General features: G+C 42.1%; 2 protein-coding genes across 5 annotated transcripts in view; both read right to left on the bottom strand.

The window, feature by feature from the left end:
• BAAT (bile acid-CoA:amino acid N-acyltransferase) lies at positions 1-18,729 on the bottom strand. 4 transcript variants are annotated; one of them, XM_025432569.3, is made up of 4 exons: positions 18,649-18,729; positions 5,679-6,178; positions 5,225-5,427; positions 1-1,660 (listed from the first exon to the last, which is right to left on the bottom strand). In XM_025432569.3, exons 2-4 carry the CDS (start codon positions 6,139-6,141, stop codon positions 1,067-1,069), a joined length of 1,260 nt encoding a protein of 419 aa, XP_025288354.3. In that variant the 5' UTR covers positions 6,142-6,178; positions 18,649-18,729; the 3' UTR covers positions 1-1,066. The 4 variants fall into 4 exon arrangements, with proteins under 4 accessions (XP_025288354.3, XP_025288351.3, XP_025288353.3 ...); XM_025432566.3 differs by lacking the exon at positions 18,649-18,729 and adding an exon at positions 12,720-13,028; XM_025432568.3 differs by lacking the exon at positions 18,649-18,729 and adding an exon at positions 12,879-13,017.
• The window catches only part of LOC112649972 (bile acid-CoA:amino acid N-acyltransferase-like), a 13,526-nt gene continuing 10,693 nt past the window's right edge, over positions 16,156-18,988 (bottom strand). Inside the window, exon 4 of the mRNA XM_035696663.2 lies at positions 16,156-18,729. Within this exon, the coding sequence (XP_035552556.1) occupies positions 18,133-18,729 (597 nt within the window). The 3' untranslated portion in view covers positions 16,156-18,132. The remainder of the gene's footprint in view (positions 18,730-18,988) is intronic.

Consider the following 18,988-nt stretch of genomic DNA (forward strand, 5'->3'; position numbering starts at 1 on the left):
TATAGCAGAAGGAATGAATTTATTTTAAAACAACAGAAATCAAGGAATCAGGAGGAAAAGACCAAAAAACAAATCAAAACTGTTCTTGGAAAATATTAATAAAATAGAAAAATATTTGTCAAGTCAGACTGAGAGGAAAAAGGGAAAACATGCAGATAAAAGGGGATATGTGCAAAATTATTAGCAAAAAATGTGTTCTAGAATATATGGGCAAAATGCTGAGAAAATAGGAATGACCATATTGACTCCAAAAATTTTTACAAACCCAAATTAGTCAATATGAGAAAATAATCTGGTAAAATTAGGTGCAAAAGCAACATAAGTCATTAATGAATGAATGTAATTCACCACACTAATAGACTGAAGGAGGAAAGCATTATGGAAATAATTGCAGCCAATTCTGATAGAGTAATTGCTACATACCTTAACTGCTGTAATTGTTTTAAAAATATTAACTAATTTCATTAACTAATTTCAATAAGTGCTACAAAGGCATGTGATTAAATTCAATCCCATTCCTGATTAAATTTTAAAAAGAAATATATTTTAGGAGTAAAAAGAAACATCACTATCCTGAGCTTTATACAAAACATCACTATCCTGAGCTTTATACAAAAATAAAGTATGCTTTGGAAATCTATAACAAGCATTACATTTGATGGTGGCATTAGAACTTTTCATTTCAAATGTCAGAAATTCAATTTTAAACAGAAAATGTTTTTCCACAAGTAACTTGGAAATTCATGTAGATTGACAATACCTGGATCCAAGGTATTCCTACTTGGGAAACAAGATTATTCAGTTTACAAGGGTATTGCAATATTGAGATAGCAATGTACCCTGGTGCATATAAACGAAGATTCAGTTTATTAAACATTCAGATCACATACAAATTTGTCAGAAATACTTCTGGTGCACCTGTGCCCTTGTTCCTTGATTTTTTGTCCTATTTCCTTCCAATTGACCCAGGATAACTATGAAATCTACAGAAGTCAGGAGAACTCCCTCTTCCCATCATATCCCTGCCTTCTCATTTTTTTGTCTCATCATCACCCTTAGCCCTGGTTCAGAGTTTGCTCCTGGTTTGAGTAAGGTGCTGCCTGAAGAATTTCAGGATCTCTCCCCAGGAGTGCTCCTGGGCTGCGGCATGGGCAGCAGGGTCTCCTCCCCAAAGCAGAGGCAGAGAAAAGTTCTTGTTTGGGGAAGCGTAACACAGGGGTGAATAGGGCGGCTCTATGAGATGGCCCGCCCCAGGGTATAACAGCATCCTTCCGTTGTTTCTCCCATGGCTCCGCAGCTGGTGCAAGGCCTGCTCGGCATACTCCTTGCTATTCATGCATTCATCATTCTCTCCAACAATGAAGAGGATCGAACCCAGGGCCTTTTCAATAGGAAGCACGCTCTGCTGATTCAGTTCATCCCAGGGATCCCCCTTGTAGTGGCGGAGGCGCATAGCCCCTGAGATGTCCAACTGCATGCGCTCTACAAACGTGGGGATGGGTGTTATTACCATATCTTTGTACCTGAGTGGAAATTCAAAAATGGCATTGGTCCCATTGATCCAGATGGTGGCTACCACCTGCTTCAGGAAGCAGGCCATGGCCAGCCCAATCTCTGCACCTTTGCTCACAGAGATCACCCCGATTCCTGGCGTTTGGACCTGAAGCACAAAATATAGGGAACCCATCACATGCCATACTCGAAGCAGCTGCCCTACAGGCCAAGTAAGCTAGTGTGATAGAAACAGAAAATATGGGATGAGAGTCCTAGCACTTGGATTTATCAGCTTCTATGACCGAAGACATTACCTATTTGCCTTCTGGAAGCCTTATTGTCTTACCAGGGTGATATTATTACCAACCCTGCAGGATTGTTATAAGGATCTAGTGAAACAATCAAAATAAAAGTTCTTCATCAAAAGCAGAGTTCCATAAAACCAAAAAGAGTTTAAATGCACCAACAACATTCAACATCACCTGAATAGAAGCAGGGAAACTTAAGAATCAAATTCTTCTCTCTAGTTAGGAAAAGAGTTTCCCAGGTTGTTTAGAATATTATGTAAGTGTTATTCATATTTAAATAGCATTTTACAGCTACTGAGGTTTTGCATGTCCATGAATCCAAGAGCTAACGGTGAAAGCTTTGAGGGTATAAAGTTGAAAGACCTGGATTCTATAAACAATTGAATGCCAGTGACCAGTTCAGTCGGAAAAGTAGTAGGTCATAAGAGAGGGGGTCTTTAACTCTGTGAAAGGCTGAGGGAGCAAAGGGAAGAAAGAAGGTTGGAAGACAAGTAGGGAAAGGAAGGGCATTTTGGACAGAGAGCAGCAAATGCATAGCAACCTGATATGTTTACTTTGTTTACACTCACAGACCAGCACCTATCATCAGATCACCTGGAAAAAAAAGTTCTTTCAATTAGAGCTTTCTGGGATCCATTTTTTTTTTTTTTAGTTTCTATTCCAATAGCTCTGATGGGCCCAAGAATCTCATACTAGAGCATATCCCCCCTCCACCCCAGGAAATGCAGTGTACTTCCATATTTGGAAACTACCATGACAGGAATGGACCGGGGAACAAGGGAGCAGACTATCACTAGAGATAGGATACTATACTGTGGACTTACTTACCACAGGGGGGCAGTTATGAAGGAGCAAACTGAAAGAGTGGCAGGGAGGATGAAGAAGGTGTGACCTATTGAGAAGTTCCAGGAATAGACCCTAAAACACTTTGGGACTGGTTGAGGATGTAGGGAAAGGAGAGGGGGAAAACCAGATGGGCAAGGATGACAAGGTGGATTTATTGACAGTTTACTGTAGGCTGAGCCCTCAGCTAAGTGCTTTACACATAAATTGTCTCCGCTTGTCCTACCGATAAGAACCCTGAGATTCAGGAAGTTTACAAGTCTTGCTTAAGGCTACAACAATGTCAAGGAGCCGAGATGGGAATTGAACCTCTTCTGATGACACTGAATCTAAACTGAATTTTGACAATTGCTCTTCCTCTTCAGATAATGTCAAAGAGTGACATTTGAAATGAAAAAAAAAAAAAAACTTTTTTAAAATTGAAAACATTTGATCTGAGATTTAATTCCTTCTAGACAATCCTTTAAAAAAGAAAAAGAAAAGAAAAGAAAGAAAAGAAAAGAAAAAAGAAAAGAAAAAAAGAAGAAAAAAAGAAAAGAAAAGAAAAAGAAAAGAAAAAAAAGAAAAGAAAAAAAAGAAAAGAAAACCCAGGGCAGCCCGGGTGGCTCAGCGGTTTAGCACCGCCTTCTGCCCAGGGTGTGATCCTGGAGACCCAGGATGGAGTCCCACGTCGGGCTCCCTGCATGGAGCCTGCTTCTCCCTCTGCCTGTGTCTCTGCCTCTCTCTTTCTCTGTGTCTCTTGTGGATAAATAAATAAAATCTTAAAAAAAAAAAAAGACCTAGTCTTTAGAAAAAAAAAAATTTTTTTAAGCCAAATATGCTTAGAAAAACCACACATGTGTTTGATGGTGATGAGGAAGGTAACACCAAAGATGAAGATACTAATAGTGCTCCAAGAGGAGATGTGGCCTCATGTCTCCTGGAGAACAGTCAAGGCTCTCTGGGCAGAGAATGATATGAATAACAGAGCCAGGATAACCCAACAATTTGGAGCAAAGGCATTGCCAGAAGGTCTGTGTAGTTTTGTCACATGACTTTTTCTTTTTTTTTAAGATTTTATTTATTCATGAGAGACACAGAGAGAGAGAGAGAGAGAGGCAGAGACACAGGCAGAGGGAGAAGCAGGCTCCATGCAGGGAGCCCAACGTGGGACTCAATTCCAGATCTCCAGGATCACACCCTGGGCTGAAGGTGGCGCTAAACGGCTGCCCTGTCACATGACTTAATCTGAGTTCTCATCTGAAAAATGAGGATGTCAACAGTACTTACATCACCAAGTAATTGTGAGTGTTCAATAACAGTGCTTTTAGAGTATTTAGCATAGAGTCAAATAGCAATTTAACAAATGTTAGCTGGTATGATTGTTTTACCATGACAGGTTGATCCATAAAACATAACTGATATTCAAACATTTTCAGACTGGAAAACTAGAATTACTATGTTTTAGTTTCACAGAATGTCAACCCAGACACCTGACCCTGTGATATTTATTCCTGTTTCTTTTTTTCGTCATTAACACAAACATCAGTACTTTGAGACCTCTTTAAGAGGTCTAGATTATAATTCATCTGACATTTAATTCCTAGAAAAAAAAGCTGGATTATGAGCAGTCCTTCTCAAACTTTGAACGTGCATCCAGATCACCTGGGGAATCTTGTTAAAATGTAGATGCTGACCAGGGTGTGGTCTGAGAGTCTGCATTCAAGCAGCTCTCTGGTCATACCAAGGCCTCTGGGCCATGGCCCACATTTTCAATGGTACAAACAATACTTGACAGAGTTCTAAAATGATCCTTCCTTTCTAGATTCCCTTCCCAGCTTTAAGCCTTGGACACTTACTTTGGGTTTAGTTCTGTCCCTAGATCTGATACTCACTGAAGAGCTAGTTTAGCTCATCAGATGGTGCAGCCACATCCATTCTGCTGATGATTCTGCTCTGATCCTGTGGCCCAGCTCTAAAACTGAACTGTGCATGTTCTTAGTCTCAGGACTCTTTCGTGTGACTTAACTCATTGAAGTTTGAAAACACATTAAGCTAGAGGATTCATGAGATCAGTAGCTGATAAAAATTGAAGAGTCACTGACAAGTCACAAGGACTTCAAATGTGAGGAGCCTTGGCTTTTTTTTTTTTTCCAATGAAAATAACCATAATATGGGCAACCCGGGTGGCTCAGCGGTTTAGTGCCACCTTCAGCCCAGAACGTGATCCTGGAGACCAGGGATCGAGTCCCACGTCGTGCTCCCTGCATGGAGCCTGCTTTTCCCTCTGCCTGTGTCTCTGCCCCTCTGTGTGTATGTGTGTCTCTCGTGAATAAATGAATAAAATCTTTTTTAAAAAAAGAAAGAAAATAACCATAATACATTCACCATTTATTGTCTTTTGTGCCAATAAGCTGATCATCAAGCTCTACAAGGATAATGTCCATCCTACAAGGTAGATATTGTCCCAATTTTAAGGGTAAAATGTGCTATGCCCAAGTTTAAACAGATTGGTAAAAGAGGCAAAACAGACATTTCTGATTTGTTTTGTTTTGTTTTGCTATAATGTTGCAAAGTAGAATGAAAAGTATTTTAAATACCTTGGGATGAGCTAGTAGCAAGTTGGCAGCTTCCTCAAAATATTCCAGGTCAATCTCCAGCAGGTCACTGGGCAGATCTTCATAGGCAAAATATGCTAATGCAAGCACCGCAAAGCCACGTGCAGCCAAAAGACTGGCCCGAAATTCAACCAGACCCCCTCTGCCCCCAAACAAATCAATGACTCCTGGGAAAGGACCTTCCCCTGAAAGCAATAAAAAGAAAAGAGAATGGGATCAGAAAGAGTGAGAAGAGGCTCAAGTGGATAAGAGGGAAAGTACAAGGTGAGCAAAATGAATTCCACCTTTACACACACACACACACACACACACACACAATGGCATGATGATTCTAAACTATTGTGGGAAACACTAGTTCTCCAATAATTTGATGCCCTTTGTTTCAGTTTTTATACTCATCAACAAAGTTTTCTGTATCACCAAAGATTAGTCTCACCTGGAGGCAGAAAAAGGGCTCCTCGCACCCGACCTTCTCGGATCTGCACCCGTTGTAACCCAGGGCCTGAGAACCAGCGCTGTACCACCTGGCTGGCCATGACCTGATCTGTGATGACATCTTCAAAACAAACGGAGTCATATAGGTTCAGAGTGATCCAAAAGGGGCTGTTCATCACATCCTTCTTCAGCAGCCTCTGGAAAGCCTTCTTGGGCTTCAGAGACCAGAAGAGGCCCATTGGGTGAACCCCCACGTAGTCACCTCCAAATGCAGGAGTCTGCATTAGGTCCAGCTCACCAACCTCGTTGGCCTTATAGAAGGCTCTGGACCAGAACACATTCCCCTTCTCATCCTTCAGAGACGCCATTAGGGTCACCATCTGCAACGGGCGCAGGCCCGTCACTCGAATGTGCACTGGTTCATCTGCAAGGGCACTTGCTGGGGTGGCTGTCAGCTGGACCATTGGCAACTGGGAAAGGGATGGAGTGGTATTCCCTGCCCTATAGGGTGAGAGGAGACTTTTGAGTTGGAGACTGAAATCCCAGGAGAAAGACCGAGACAAGGCTTGCATTAAGTCTATCCAAGTTCTATTTCTAGAGACTTCATACAAAATACACAGAACATTTGGAGGAGGGAAAAGAAGACGTGCAAGAAGACTCATTACTCTCATTTTACACATGAGGAAACAGGTTAAGTGACATGCTCAAAGCCTCGTAAATAATTAACAGTAGAACTGGAAATTCAGGGTAAGGCTTATACCACAGCTTCCTGTCTTATCAATTATAACACTGTAGTAAACCTTAGTTTTTATGGTTTGGAGTAAGTTGAGCTTTAATTCCTCAGTTGAGATAATACCCATGTGACTTATTTCACAGAGTGTTTGTTAGGATCTAAGGAGGCAATACACAAAAAAGCATTTATAGGAAGGATCAGCACTGCTTTTCAAGCCCCATACCTACCTGGGGTAGAGTTACCTAAACATAAATATACTATTGTGTTATTTTTTATTTTGGTCTCTAATCCCTCCCTTCCATTATAAAACCAACCTCCAGCTCTTTTTCATATTCCCATTTTTTTTAAAGATTTTATTTATTTATTCATGAGACAGAGAGAGAGAGAGGCAGAGACACAGGCAGAGGGAGAAGTAGGCTCCATGCAGGGAGCCCAACATGGGACTCGATCCTGGGTCTCCTGAATCAGGCCCTGGACCAAAGGCAGGTGCTAAACCACTGAGCCCCCCAGGCTGCCCATGTTCCCATATTTTTAAGGGAAAATGAAACTCCATGATCTTGTCTCTGCTTGTATACCTTTCTAATGGAGTGATAAATGTCAAAATGTCGTTTGTGGTAAAGAGACTATAATAGACATTGGATCTGCTATTTTGTCCTCTGTTCCATTAATGAGCAAAATTTGGGGTATTTCCTCCTTCCTTACATCCTTCCTCCTTTCCTTCCTTTTCTCTCCCCCCACCTCCTTTCTTCCATACATCATACTCATAAAAAAATTGAAAATTTTCCATATTGTTCTCTCAAGAGGACTGCTTCTTATAGGAAATGTCACTCTAATCTAAACTATGGCATATACTTTGATCTAAATAGCAAAAATGTATATCTAGAATAAGAATAACTATTATGGAGCATTTCTGACAAGTCAGAGTGACTGGTGATCTCTGGGTCCCCATTCTAAATAGGTAAGGAGAAAATATCCCTGACATGTCTTGAATCAGGTATCCAAGCTGATCCAACCAGTAGTGGCCTCAGGTTGAGATCACATGGTATCAACATACCTGCTGAGTAGCCATCCCTGGGCTTTAGGAGGCTTTTCAAATATCACTAAATTTGTATCAAGATTTTGTGAAAATCTTGCCATGCCAAACCTTCACACAAGAAATTTCTTTTAGAGCTAAATATTGGAGAGACTTCACTTTTTCCTTTCCCTTGAGGACCTGGTAACTTTTTCCATGATAATAATGATATGGATTTGACAAAAACGAAACCATAAAACGAAGGAGAGAGAAAGACACTTGACAGGTCAACGGTGTGTGCTTGTGAAGGCTGTCTCAGATTTCCCCACCAAAGACAAGGAAGGGACCAGATGATCAGTGACCCCTTAGTCCTTGCTCCTTGGAATATAGGCTAAATAAAGTCAGCATCTTTCACACATTGTACCTCTACCTAGTAGAGAAGCTACTAAAGCTACTAAATAAAGTCAGCATCTTTCACACATTGTACCTCTACCTAGTAGAGAAGCTACTAGCCAATGGGATTTACACTAGCTGGTAGTAGAAGTTGTCCTGTCCAATGTGAATCATCTTTAACAAATAATTTTAAAAAGCAGCAATAGCTCCAGGAAAATTGAAAGGGAAGTTATACACCACAATGATTTGACAAGTAAAGGGCCTGGTTCTTTTAAATGGCTTCTGGAATTCTAGTCTCCCCTTGGTTCTCTTTTTTTTTCTCTAACAGCGAACAACATTGAGCAATTACTGAAAGCTAGCCGCTGGGTAATATTAGTTCCCATAATAAAGCTTTTTCACTTTTCAAGATCCTCTCATGGTCATTATAAGTGAGGAGATTGAACTCATCAAGTTAAGTGACTTACACAAGTTTGCCTGTGTTAATGGTGAAACAAGAACCCGTGCCATCTGACCCTCTATATAAATCTTATTTATTTTCCCCAAATGACAGCAACAATGTGAATGTGCATTTTTTTTCTTCCTGCCCTCTTTCCTACCCTTGTTTCTTTTTCACTACTTTCTTGTCTTTAGCTTCATCTTTTCCTTTCCCTGACTCTGAAGCTTTTAGTTACAGATACAGCCTGGGTGCGTAGTATGGCAGGATGGATAATGGACTAGTAGGATTGAATTTTAGTCCACAAACCCACATGTGCACAAAATGCAGTGTTTTCCTGTTTCTCTAGATTCAGCATAATTTCTCTTTTGAGTCCTTGTTCCTCCAGGTGGCAGAGATGTAATCACAGAATTCAGAGCGCTCTGCTTTTCCTTGAAGTCCAAGTAAGTCTCAGTGACTTGTACGGCGCTGAAAGACTTGGCCAGGGACGTCCTGCTCCTACGTTATCATACGTTCTTCCAAACCTATTTTGCAAGGTATGCCATGGGGTCCAAATTCAGATAGCTGGAGAGGCTGGGCAGGTATTGTAAGTTTGCACATGAAGGTCAGAGTGAATGCAAGTCAGACTGTAGTGAACTGAAGAAGATCTGCCCAATCTAAGGCATTCAACTGTATTCTCCTGGAAACACAACAAAATAGCACATACACAAAAACCCCAAGGTGGGTACCAGACCAAAGACACCTATTTGTGGCCTCTGGAATTCATGTCATCCGTTAGTTTTTTTGTAACTCAAAGGCCAGGAAAACATTTTTTTTTTTTTCCCTTTTTGTCGTGGCATCCTTTCCGGAGGTACTGAGGATCAACTGACCTCCTGCAGGTGGGAGGACAATAAGGCAAAATGGAAATATCAAAATATGGTGGTGGGACAGGGAGGGAAGGACTCGTACCATACTAATACCATACTATTTCCGTTGGTGTATGGCAAGTCAGCCCTGCCCCCAGTATCCAAAGCCCTCAAACTTTCTCTTTACCCCTCACCATGCTTGAAGTTTGTGACTCTTTCCTGCTTTGCCTGTATTCCATTTCTTTTGTCTTATTCTCAATTCGATCCAAACTAATCCATGTATTGTGACAGGGATTAATACCTTTGTTAGTTAATAAGGTTTATTGCCTCTCAGTACCAGATTTTCTAGAATAAGTTGCAAGAAGCCTTAAAGCTTATCCTGTCCAATGCTGAATTGTCATCATCAGCAATAAGGCACCAACTGTATACAGGGACACACAGCTGAAGACGACTCCCTATCCTCTGGGCTCTCCAACATGCCTCAGAGTATTTAATATGTTACTGAACCTTATACTAGAGCCATTTATGCTGTGTTTTCACTCTCCTGTTAATCTGTAAATTTCTGGAGGGCAGGACCCTGTCTGATCTGTTTTTGTTACATTCACTGCACATGGAGCTGTTGACTACCAGGTATTCAATAAGTGATTTTTGATTGTGTTCTCCGCTTCATTCCCAGAAACTCTCATCTATTTACCTAATTCTTCCTCCCTGTTTACAGTCTTTTTCGCCTCCCAGTCTAATCTCTGCAATGTTGTCAGACAGATCTCAACACAAAAATTAGACCTCCCAGTCTAATCTCTTAAACTTCCAATGGCTAAAGGGTGAAGGGTGAAGTCTAAAGCTTCTGGCCATAAGTGTTAAGACCCTTTGCAGGGGTGGCACCTGGGTGACTCAGTGGTTAAGCGTCTGCCTTTGGCTCAGGTGTGATCCTGGGGTCCTGGGATCGAGGCCCTTATCAGGCTTCCTGCAGGGAGTCTGCTTCTCCCTCTGCCTATGTCTCTACCTCTCTCCATGTCTTTCATGAATAAATAAATAAAATCTTAAAAAAAAAAAAAAAAGACCCTTTACAGGGAAATGGTTTCATCACAGCACCCTGGAGGGTTTCCAGTGTGTCCACAGGCAAAACTCGAACCACCAGGACCTAAATCTAGATGGAATGCCTTGTGATCTCAGGAACATGACAAGATAGGCAATCTTTGGAGGAGGCTTCACAAGATTGTTTTGTCACCTGTCTCTCTTATCTTCTTTTTTAATTGAAATACAATTGACAGGGCAGCCCCGGTGGCGCAGCGTTTTAGCGCCGCCTGCAGCCTGGGGTATGATCCTGGAGATCCAGGATGGAGTCCCACATCGGGCTCCTTGCATGGAGCCTGCTTCTCCCTCTGCCTGTGTCTCTGTCTCTGTCTCCCTCTCTCTCTCTGTGTCTCTCATGAGTAAATAAATAAAAAATCTTAAAAAAAAAAAAGAAATACAATTGACATATGATATTAGTTTTAGGTGTACATTTGACAACTAATATACATTACAGAACAATCATCATGAAAGGTTGTTACCATGCATCATCATACAAAGTTATTACAATGTTATTGGTTATATATTCCCTATGCTGTACTTTATACCCCAATGACTTCTTTATCTTGTAAGTGGAAGTTTGTAGCTCTTAATGGTCTCTATCTTATGGGAGGCTGCCATAAGACAGTTTTCCCATACACCTCCCTTTTTCCAGAGAGGCATGGGACTCTCTCTCTCTCTCACCCCCACGTGCATTTGGGGCAGGGCTGCAAACTCTGTGACCATTTCACTGCAGTCTGGAGTTGGCTCCTCCGCAACAGGATACCTACCTCGCAACTGTGTTGAAGTCTGGGGCCCCTTTTCTTTCAGCGCCATTATTTCAGGGTGTAAGACAAGGACACAGACAGCTGGCACTTTTGGCTTCTCTTGTCATAACTATCTATGCAAATAATAAACAGTCTGAATCTAACAGGGGCTCATTATTTCTTTACCAGCTGAATCTGTCATCTTGGTCTTGGGCTTCCCTTTGTGTTTGGTCCCCTTTATAGTCTGATTCAATCAAAGCCTTTTACAATTAACCCCTAGTTAACCTAGTTCCAATCCAACCAACCATCTCATCATAACGCTTGGCATATGATGTTGTAAAAATCTGCTTCTTTATCTCTCTCCTTTTTGCTCTATCCAATGCTGGAGCCTCTAGCCACATAGAACTAACTATATTTCGATTTATTAAAAATAAATAAAGTTTTGGGACACTTGGGTGGCTCAGTGGTTGAGCATTTGCCTTTGGCTCAGGGCATAATCCCAGGACTCTGGGATCGAGTCCCACATCAGGCTTCCTGCGTGAAGCCTGCTTCTCCCTCTGCCTGTGTCTCTGTCTCTCTCTCTCTGACTCTCATGAATAAATAAATAAAATCTAAATAAATAAATAAATAAATAAATAAACAAATAAAGTTTTAATTCCTCAGTCACAGTAACCATGTTTTAATTCCTTAATAGCCATACATAAGTAGTGACTACTACGTTGGACAAGGCAAACATTTCCAGCATCCTAGAATATTCTATTGGACAGCACTATCTATTTCTGAGTGTTAATTTTTCCTCAAGGGCAAGAATTACATGTTGCTCACCACTCTATTCCTCAGTTTCTAGAAAGGTGCCTGGCACATAGCAATCGCTCAATAACTGTTTGAGGAATTAAATGAAAGAGTAAGAGATGGATGGAAAGGTTAAAAAAAAGGGAAAAATAAAATTTCTCAGAGGAGTATGAAGAGGAAAGAAGCCCAACTGAATTTTTACAGGCTACTTCTGAAAATGGGAGATTCTTGAAAAATCCAATGGAAATAGAATCTCCAGGCCTCCTCACGTCTCTGTGGCAGAAGGCGACACACTGCACACCCAGAGTGACCACAAAACCAAAACCACAAAGCAGTCAGAGGCCAAGAAACAAGCTGCCTCACACAGGATTAGCCTTGTGATCTTGCAGACAGGGCCCCGGCAGTAAGGAAGCAACCTCCTAGGGGCCCAAAGCCATAATGTAGAGCCACTTCCAAAATTGCAGACTCCCAGGGTGAAGGGTATCAGGCCTCTACCACTGGGATACCTTGACCTACTGGAGAAAGGGTAGTCAGGAACCAGCAGGACACTAACACAGCAGGGGGCAGGAAACAAAGAATAAAAGGGAGCAAAAGGTCACCCTCAGTGGCTAAACTTACTAGTCAAGAAACAAAATTCCATTCCCTTAAGGGGCTTTACCTTCATCCTCACAAGGACTTTCTTCCCCTCCCCCCACAACACTAGAAGTCCCAGAGAAAGATTTCTAGAAACACTCTCTCGGTAAGTTCACATTAGTAGGACCCACACTTTGCAGTGCGCATTTTGTCCTCAAAACATCTCTAAAGGATCTCTTGGTAGGTGGGTGCATCTGACACAGATCTGCGTTGCCAAGGACGTCCCCCCAGGAAGTGGCACTAGCCACCAAGAGAGGAAGGCACACAGTTGAATGAAAGGGCCTCCTTCCCAGGGGCCCCACCACAAGACCCAGCACACCTCCGCCAGGCCAGGCCCTGATAGCCCGACTCCCCCCCCCCACACACACACACACACACACTCACTCTGAATTCAGCTGCAGGGAGCAGTCTGGAGGAGGGCAGCTGGCTGCACCAACTGGAGGCTTCAGAGGCTTCCCTGCTGCTTGCTCGTCCGGAACCCCTCAAATACCCCAGCCTAGCCAGCCAGGCTCCTGCTTGCCTACTCTCCCAAGTTGAAGTTACCTCACAAAACTGTCAGCTCTTCCTTCCTTTTATGTCCCCAGTCCCGGGACTGCTGGCTTTGCTGTCATGGGATCAGGACAGAGGCTTGGTGCAGCTGCTACTCCCTCCCCTCAGCCCAAGCGTTTCATAATGGGATCTCGTGTTTCATCACATGGCTCTGGTTTCTAAGCATTGCCCCACTCCTCCTCTCCACTCCTGGTTCTGGTCCCCTCTACCGCAAACCCTTCTCTATTCCCTCCTCTAAGTAAATAGTCTCTTAGGCGACTGCCTTTTTTGATAGTGTCTTACAAGGTAAGCCCCAAGTGCCCAGCCTCAGAGAAGTATGGGCTTAAGACTCCCCAGAAGGGCCTGTTAAATAAAGGTTCCTGGGCCCTCCCCAGAGATGCTAACTAAAATAAGGTCCTGAGGTCTGTATGTTCAACCGAGGATTGCTAAGGCATGGCTGGGTTTGCGAACCACTCTTCCAAGGGATAACAGGAACCCTCCCAATGAAAAATGCCTCCCCGGGGCCAGAACTTCTGAAATCTGCCCCACTGTTAATCTCATCAGTCAACGTCCATTGTCAAAATGTACAAATGATCAAGTTTACAGATTGTAGACTATGCCTCCGGGTTGTGACTTACTTGAGGGGGGACACCATGTCTTTTCATTTTTGCATCTTTTCCAGCCAGTGAGGCCTAGCTGGGAGACCACGTGTCTCTGCAGCCAGACCTCGGTTGGAACCCTAACTCCTTAACTATCAGTGTGACTGGCCTCAGGCAGGTTGCTTAACTTTTCTTGTGCTTCAACTTCTTAATGGGAGTGATATATGAATGTATTGCAAGTGAAATAGAAGCCTTGAGGGAAGAGGGCTGATCTCGGAAGTCATGGGCAGATTAAAAAGTACTGAGGAAAGGGAATGGTGTCTCAGCACATGGCTCTCACAGTGGATAAGAGGTACCTTGGCAGGATGGCAAGGCTCCCAGCTGAGTAACTAATTTCCAAGATCAGATCTCAGGATGGGATTAGTGTCATTTTTACGAAGATTCTAAGAGAAGTGCAGGAAAGAAAGCATGGGCAAGTCATCATGCTCCAGCACCCAGGTAATAGATAAAGCGAGGAGCAGGTTAAGTTGGCAGAGAGCCAGTTCTTCTCCCCTCTGCTGCTCAGGTCAGAAAACATCAGGGAACCTAGCAGTCCGTGGGCCCCTAAGGTGTTTAGCAAATGAGAAGTGGGGACATTGGGCAGTGAGGACTATGTACAGAAGAAGCCTTAGCAGTTATCAATAGCAGGTGTGAACCACGTAGAAAGGACTGAGGTCCTCTAGGGTAGGATATCTACCTGCAGCCTGCCTTCACACTCACGACTGCAACATCCACTCTTCCCAGGCCCCCAAAGCCTGCTGGGCTGCCCTGAAGATTTGAACCCCCACAATCACACAAGCCAATTTCTTAAAATCAGTGTTTCTCCCTCTCTCTCTGTGCACACCTTCTTAGGGTATATTTACTGGACCTGAGAATGTAACCAACATAAGACAAATTAAGAGGAGAAAAGCATACCAAAGTATTTGATATAAGTTTTATGTGGCACAGGAGGCCTCATAAGGAATGAGACCCAAATAAAAGCAAATACTTGCTTTTATACTAGCTTGAACAAAAACAGAGGCAATTGTGAAAAAGTAACTCAACTATGTGGGCAGTCTAAAGGAAGATAAGAATCATTTGAACAAGGTCTATTTGTATAGAATTCTCTCCAATCTCAACTTCTGATTTGATGATAAGAATTTTACTTTCCTTTTGGTGGAGGGAGGATACCATCCATCTGGGAGTTTTTTCTCTTACTTTCAGGAGGGAAAAGGAAGGGTTAGAGGGCCCATGTATCTGCTGCCATGTATTGTATCTGCTGTTTTTTTATCTTCTAACAATTTTTGTCAAAGAGGCATATTTTGGGGTGACATATTCTGGTTTCATTCAAAGGAGACAGAAAAACAGCAGTGAACATCAGTGATTATGAAATGAAGACTATTCTAACAGGATGGTCATAGTTGTATTCGGATTTCATTGAGCTTCCACATAGCTGCCACATAATCAGTGGAAAACTGACTCCTCAAAGACAGACCCAAAGTGTTCCTAATCATCATTAGAACCTAAAAAATTGGGGATCCCTGGGTGGTGCAGCGGTTTAGCGCCTGCCTTTGGCCCAGGACGCGATCCTGGAGACCCGGGATCGAATCCCACGTCGGGCTCCCGGTGCATGGAGCTTGCTTCTCCCTCTGCCTATGTCTCTGCCTCTCTCTCTCTCTGTGTGTGACTATCATAAATAAATAAAAATTAAAAAAAAAAAGAGCCTAAAAAATTTCTCCATAATAAGAGTAAATATAGAACTTGGAGTGTCTCTAGCTCTCCTAAACCAAAAACAACCAAAACAATGTGTTAATGTATAGACCGAAATTTTTTCAAATTTCCCGAGAATAGAGTTTAACAAGCCATGGGGGGAAATCAACACAGTGTATCAGAGAAAATTTAGGTCTAAGTCCCTGGATTCTAATTCCAGCCCTGGTATTAATTCATCGTGGAAGTTTCTTTGCACCTCTATTACTCAGCTATGAGAAGACTGACGTAGATTGGTACTCCAAAAAATTTCTGTCATTAAGTAGGACCTTCATGAGTTTCGCTGTATCTCTGTACTCTGACCTGTTTCTCGTAAGGCAAGGATGATCTTTATTTATGCCTCCCCAACAGCAGTAATGTTCTCAGTAATTGCTTGATTCTTCCTCAGAGGCTTTATTACATTAAGGCTAGGTCCTGGGGCTTGTCCTTTGGAAGAAGGCAACTCTACCTAGAAAGAATGTCTAAGCCTTGACCAAGGCTGGAATGGATTATGAGAAACTGGAAGCCACAGAAGAAGCTTTTGTCCTGCTTTTTTGCTTGGAGTTCTGCAAAGCAGAGTGAAATGGGACATTGTGTATTCGGGCAGAAGCATAGAAGCTAAATAGCACATGCAAGTCTCCCTTTGCACTGCTGACATGTAAAAGGGTTCAGCAAGCACCCACATTCTCACAGTGATGGTCATAGAGGGCAGCTGAGAGCTGAAGGCCAGCAGTCTGCCCTGGGATCATTATGGCCATGTGTGAGCTGGCCCTTTAGTAGAGGATATGAAGTAAACACATCTACCAGGGACCTGAGAGAAGACACAACTGACAGAGAAATTGCAAGGACAATACAAACCAAGTGGGGTGAATGCAGAAGGTGAGAAAGAGTTTACCAGCTGGCCTGGACCAGGCTAAGAGGACGCACCATTAGTTGACCAGGTGGAGATACTTTATTGGTGCACACAAAGGTCAATGCCTGGAGATCAAACCAGTTACATTTCCAGGAAGTTAGAAAAGCTGGGCCAAGAATAGTTATTTGATCTTCATTCCTGCTAATCTTTGTAGTAGTGATACAGAAAACAACATATGAAAAAAATTCAAAACCTTCTTGACTTTGAAAATCCGTGAAATATAAATCAAGGGATATATATCAGACCAAACACAAACAGATTTCATAAACGCAGACATTCTTCCTAAAGCCCACAACAGGAAAAAAAAAATAGTTATACCCATTAAACCCATTATGATAACTATTGTATAGCATATGGCATATATAACTAATGATATAGTATCTAATATATATAGTTATGGTATAGCATATAGCGTAGGAGGTATTAGCCACTGCAATTACATGATTATTATAGTCAAAGGAGTGACATATCCTGATTGACTGGGTCTGGGAAATGTGAAAACTTGTCTGAGGGTAAAGGAGGAAGGCTAATAGCCTCACTAATTCTGAATAGAATGATCTTACTCTAAACAGAAGAAATATTAAAGAGCAGATAAAGGAAAAGGAATGTAGGCTGATACAATGAAGTATCCTTATGTTACTTCTATGACTCTAATTCCTCATTGGCTCCCCTATCACACCTACAAAATCATTCAAAATACCTTTTTCTGGTTCATCTTCACTTATCTACCAATCAACTTCCACTTCCACCCATTGCAATTCAGTAGCTCAGGAATATTGCCCCTTAGAGAAAATACGTCAAATTCGACCTTGGACTAGGTAATTGGGATTGTTCTACACCCAGGGTCATCAAACTATGCCCTGTGAGCTAAATCCAGCCTACCACCTGTTTTTCTGCTGCTCACAAGCTAAGAATGGCATTTCAAAGTAGAAAATTACTACTTTGTGACATATAAAAATGATATGAAATGCAAATGTCAGTGTCCATAAATAAAGTTTAATTTGAACACAGCCACAATCATTCGTTACAGCCTATCTATGCTGCTTTTGTGCTTGAATAACAGAATTCATAACAGTGACAGAGAGTTAATGGCCCATAAAACCTAAAATATTTGCTACGTAGAACTTTACAGAAATAGTTTGCCAGCCGCTAAGGTACACAACACACATCATCACTGCTCTTCACTAAATTGCAGTTTTGTGAATCTCAGATTGTTTCTTTCTCAAAATATATGTTTAGACACAAATATTACTTTATTTTCTTTTATTAGCTTTTTTTTTTTTTTTTTTTTATTTATTTATGATAGTCACAGAGAGAGAGAGAGAGGCAGAGACACAGGCAGAGGGAGAAGCAGGCTCCATGCACCGGGAGCCCGATGTGGGATTCGATCCCGGGTCTACCAGGATCGCGCCCTGGGCCAAAGGCAGGCGCCAAACCGCTGCGCCACCCAGGGATCCCTCTTTTATTAGCTTTTGTTGAATTATTGATTGTAGGCCGACTCAATCATGTAACCTCCGTATCAGCTTCCATACTGCCTTAAAATAATAAATTCATTTACCCAGCTCTAGTTTTTCAATGACAATGAAGTAACCAGGAACCACAAGCATATTTTCAAATATGAGAAATCTAAACATATTTCATTGGAGTTTTAAGAAAACAATAAATATCAGCACCTGATTTTCCTCATGTCTGTTTTACAAACCAGGGGATTCTGACATTCATTCTGGTAATTTTTTTCTGCCAGATAATTGCTATAATTATAAACCAGAATATTTTAGGACAGGTTGAGCCCTAAATTTATCTTTAAAAATATAAAACTCTGTGTGTGTGATACCAGATTAAGTGGAAACCATTTTCCCTTTCCAAAGTCAAGACATGGCCACTGTCACCCTCTTGCTTTCTCTTAGTATAACGTCCTACAATAGGAAATCAAAGACATTGTTCCCTGAAAATCCGGTATTGCTTCTCTGTTTCTAAGGAATATCCTCTCTTCTCAAAGTTGACTGGTTACAACTGGAAGGAGGTGCTTCCTGAGGAACTTTTTGATCTCCTTCCAAGAGTGCTCTTGTGCAATGGCATGTGGGGTCACCTCTCCTCCCCAGTGGATGAATAGGTGGAGACTGGAGATCTTGGAGGCACAGCACAGTGGGGAGTAGGGAGCCTCTAATAGGTGGCCTGCCCCAGGGTAAGATAGCAAAGTCCAATTGTTCTTCCCGTTTCTTCTCAACTGCTCTGTGGCTTGCTTGGCATATGCTTTGCTGTTGAGATTCTTATCATCTTCTCCCACAATGAAAAGGAAATGTCCCTGGGCCTTTTCAATGGGGAGAAGAAAATTCTCATTGGCTTCATTTCTAGCTTCCTCAAAGTTGTGCTGGAACTCTGCTAACCCTAAGGCATTGATGGATAGTAGTTGTGGGGAGAAAGGCAAGGGCTGACTTATCTGTCCACGATATACCTGTGGAATTCTAATTACAAAGTTGGGCCCATTAATAAGCACAGTGGCTGTGACCTGTTTTAGGTGAATAGCCATGGAGAGTCCAATCTCTGCACCTTTGCTTATGGAAACTATCCCAACGCCTGGGCCAAGGACCTAAAAATAATGAAAATGAGATGTTAATTCTGTCCATCATTTAGCAAAACCCGACCATCTCAAACAACCAAAGAACATGAAAGGCCAGTGAGAGCCAAGCAAGAACTAATCCCACCCATATGCTCAGTTGTAGAGTTCTGGGACACATAATGAATATTCAAAGGAAATACTGCATCAAAAGCATGTCAGGCCTTCCAAATTAAATACTATGGATTCAGCGTGGTGATAGGTACTGAGTTTTAAATTTCCTAAAGCGGGG

The sequence above is a fragment of the Canis lupus genome, chromosome 11 (assembly GCF_003254725.2).
Source record: "Canis lupus dingo isolate Sandy chromosome 11, ASM325472v2, whole genome shotgun sequence".
NCBI lineage: Eukaryota > Metazoa > Chordata > Mammalia > Carnivora > Canidae > Canis > Canis lupus.

Coding starts and splice junctions, on each gene's coding strand:
- BAAT (XM_025432569.3), bottom strand. CDS start 6,141: ATGGTCCAGCTGACAGCCACCCCAGCAAGTGCCCTTGCAGATGAACCA. Junction 5,428..5,678: donor AGCCCTTTTTCTGCCTCCAG/GTGAGACTAATC, acceptor TATTGCTTTCAG/GGGAAGGTCCTTTCCCAGGA. Junction 1,661..5,224: donor TGCTACTAGCTCATCCCAAG/GTATTTAAAATA, acceptor TTTGTGCTTCAG/GTCCAAACGCCAGGAATCGG.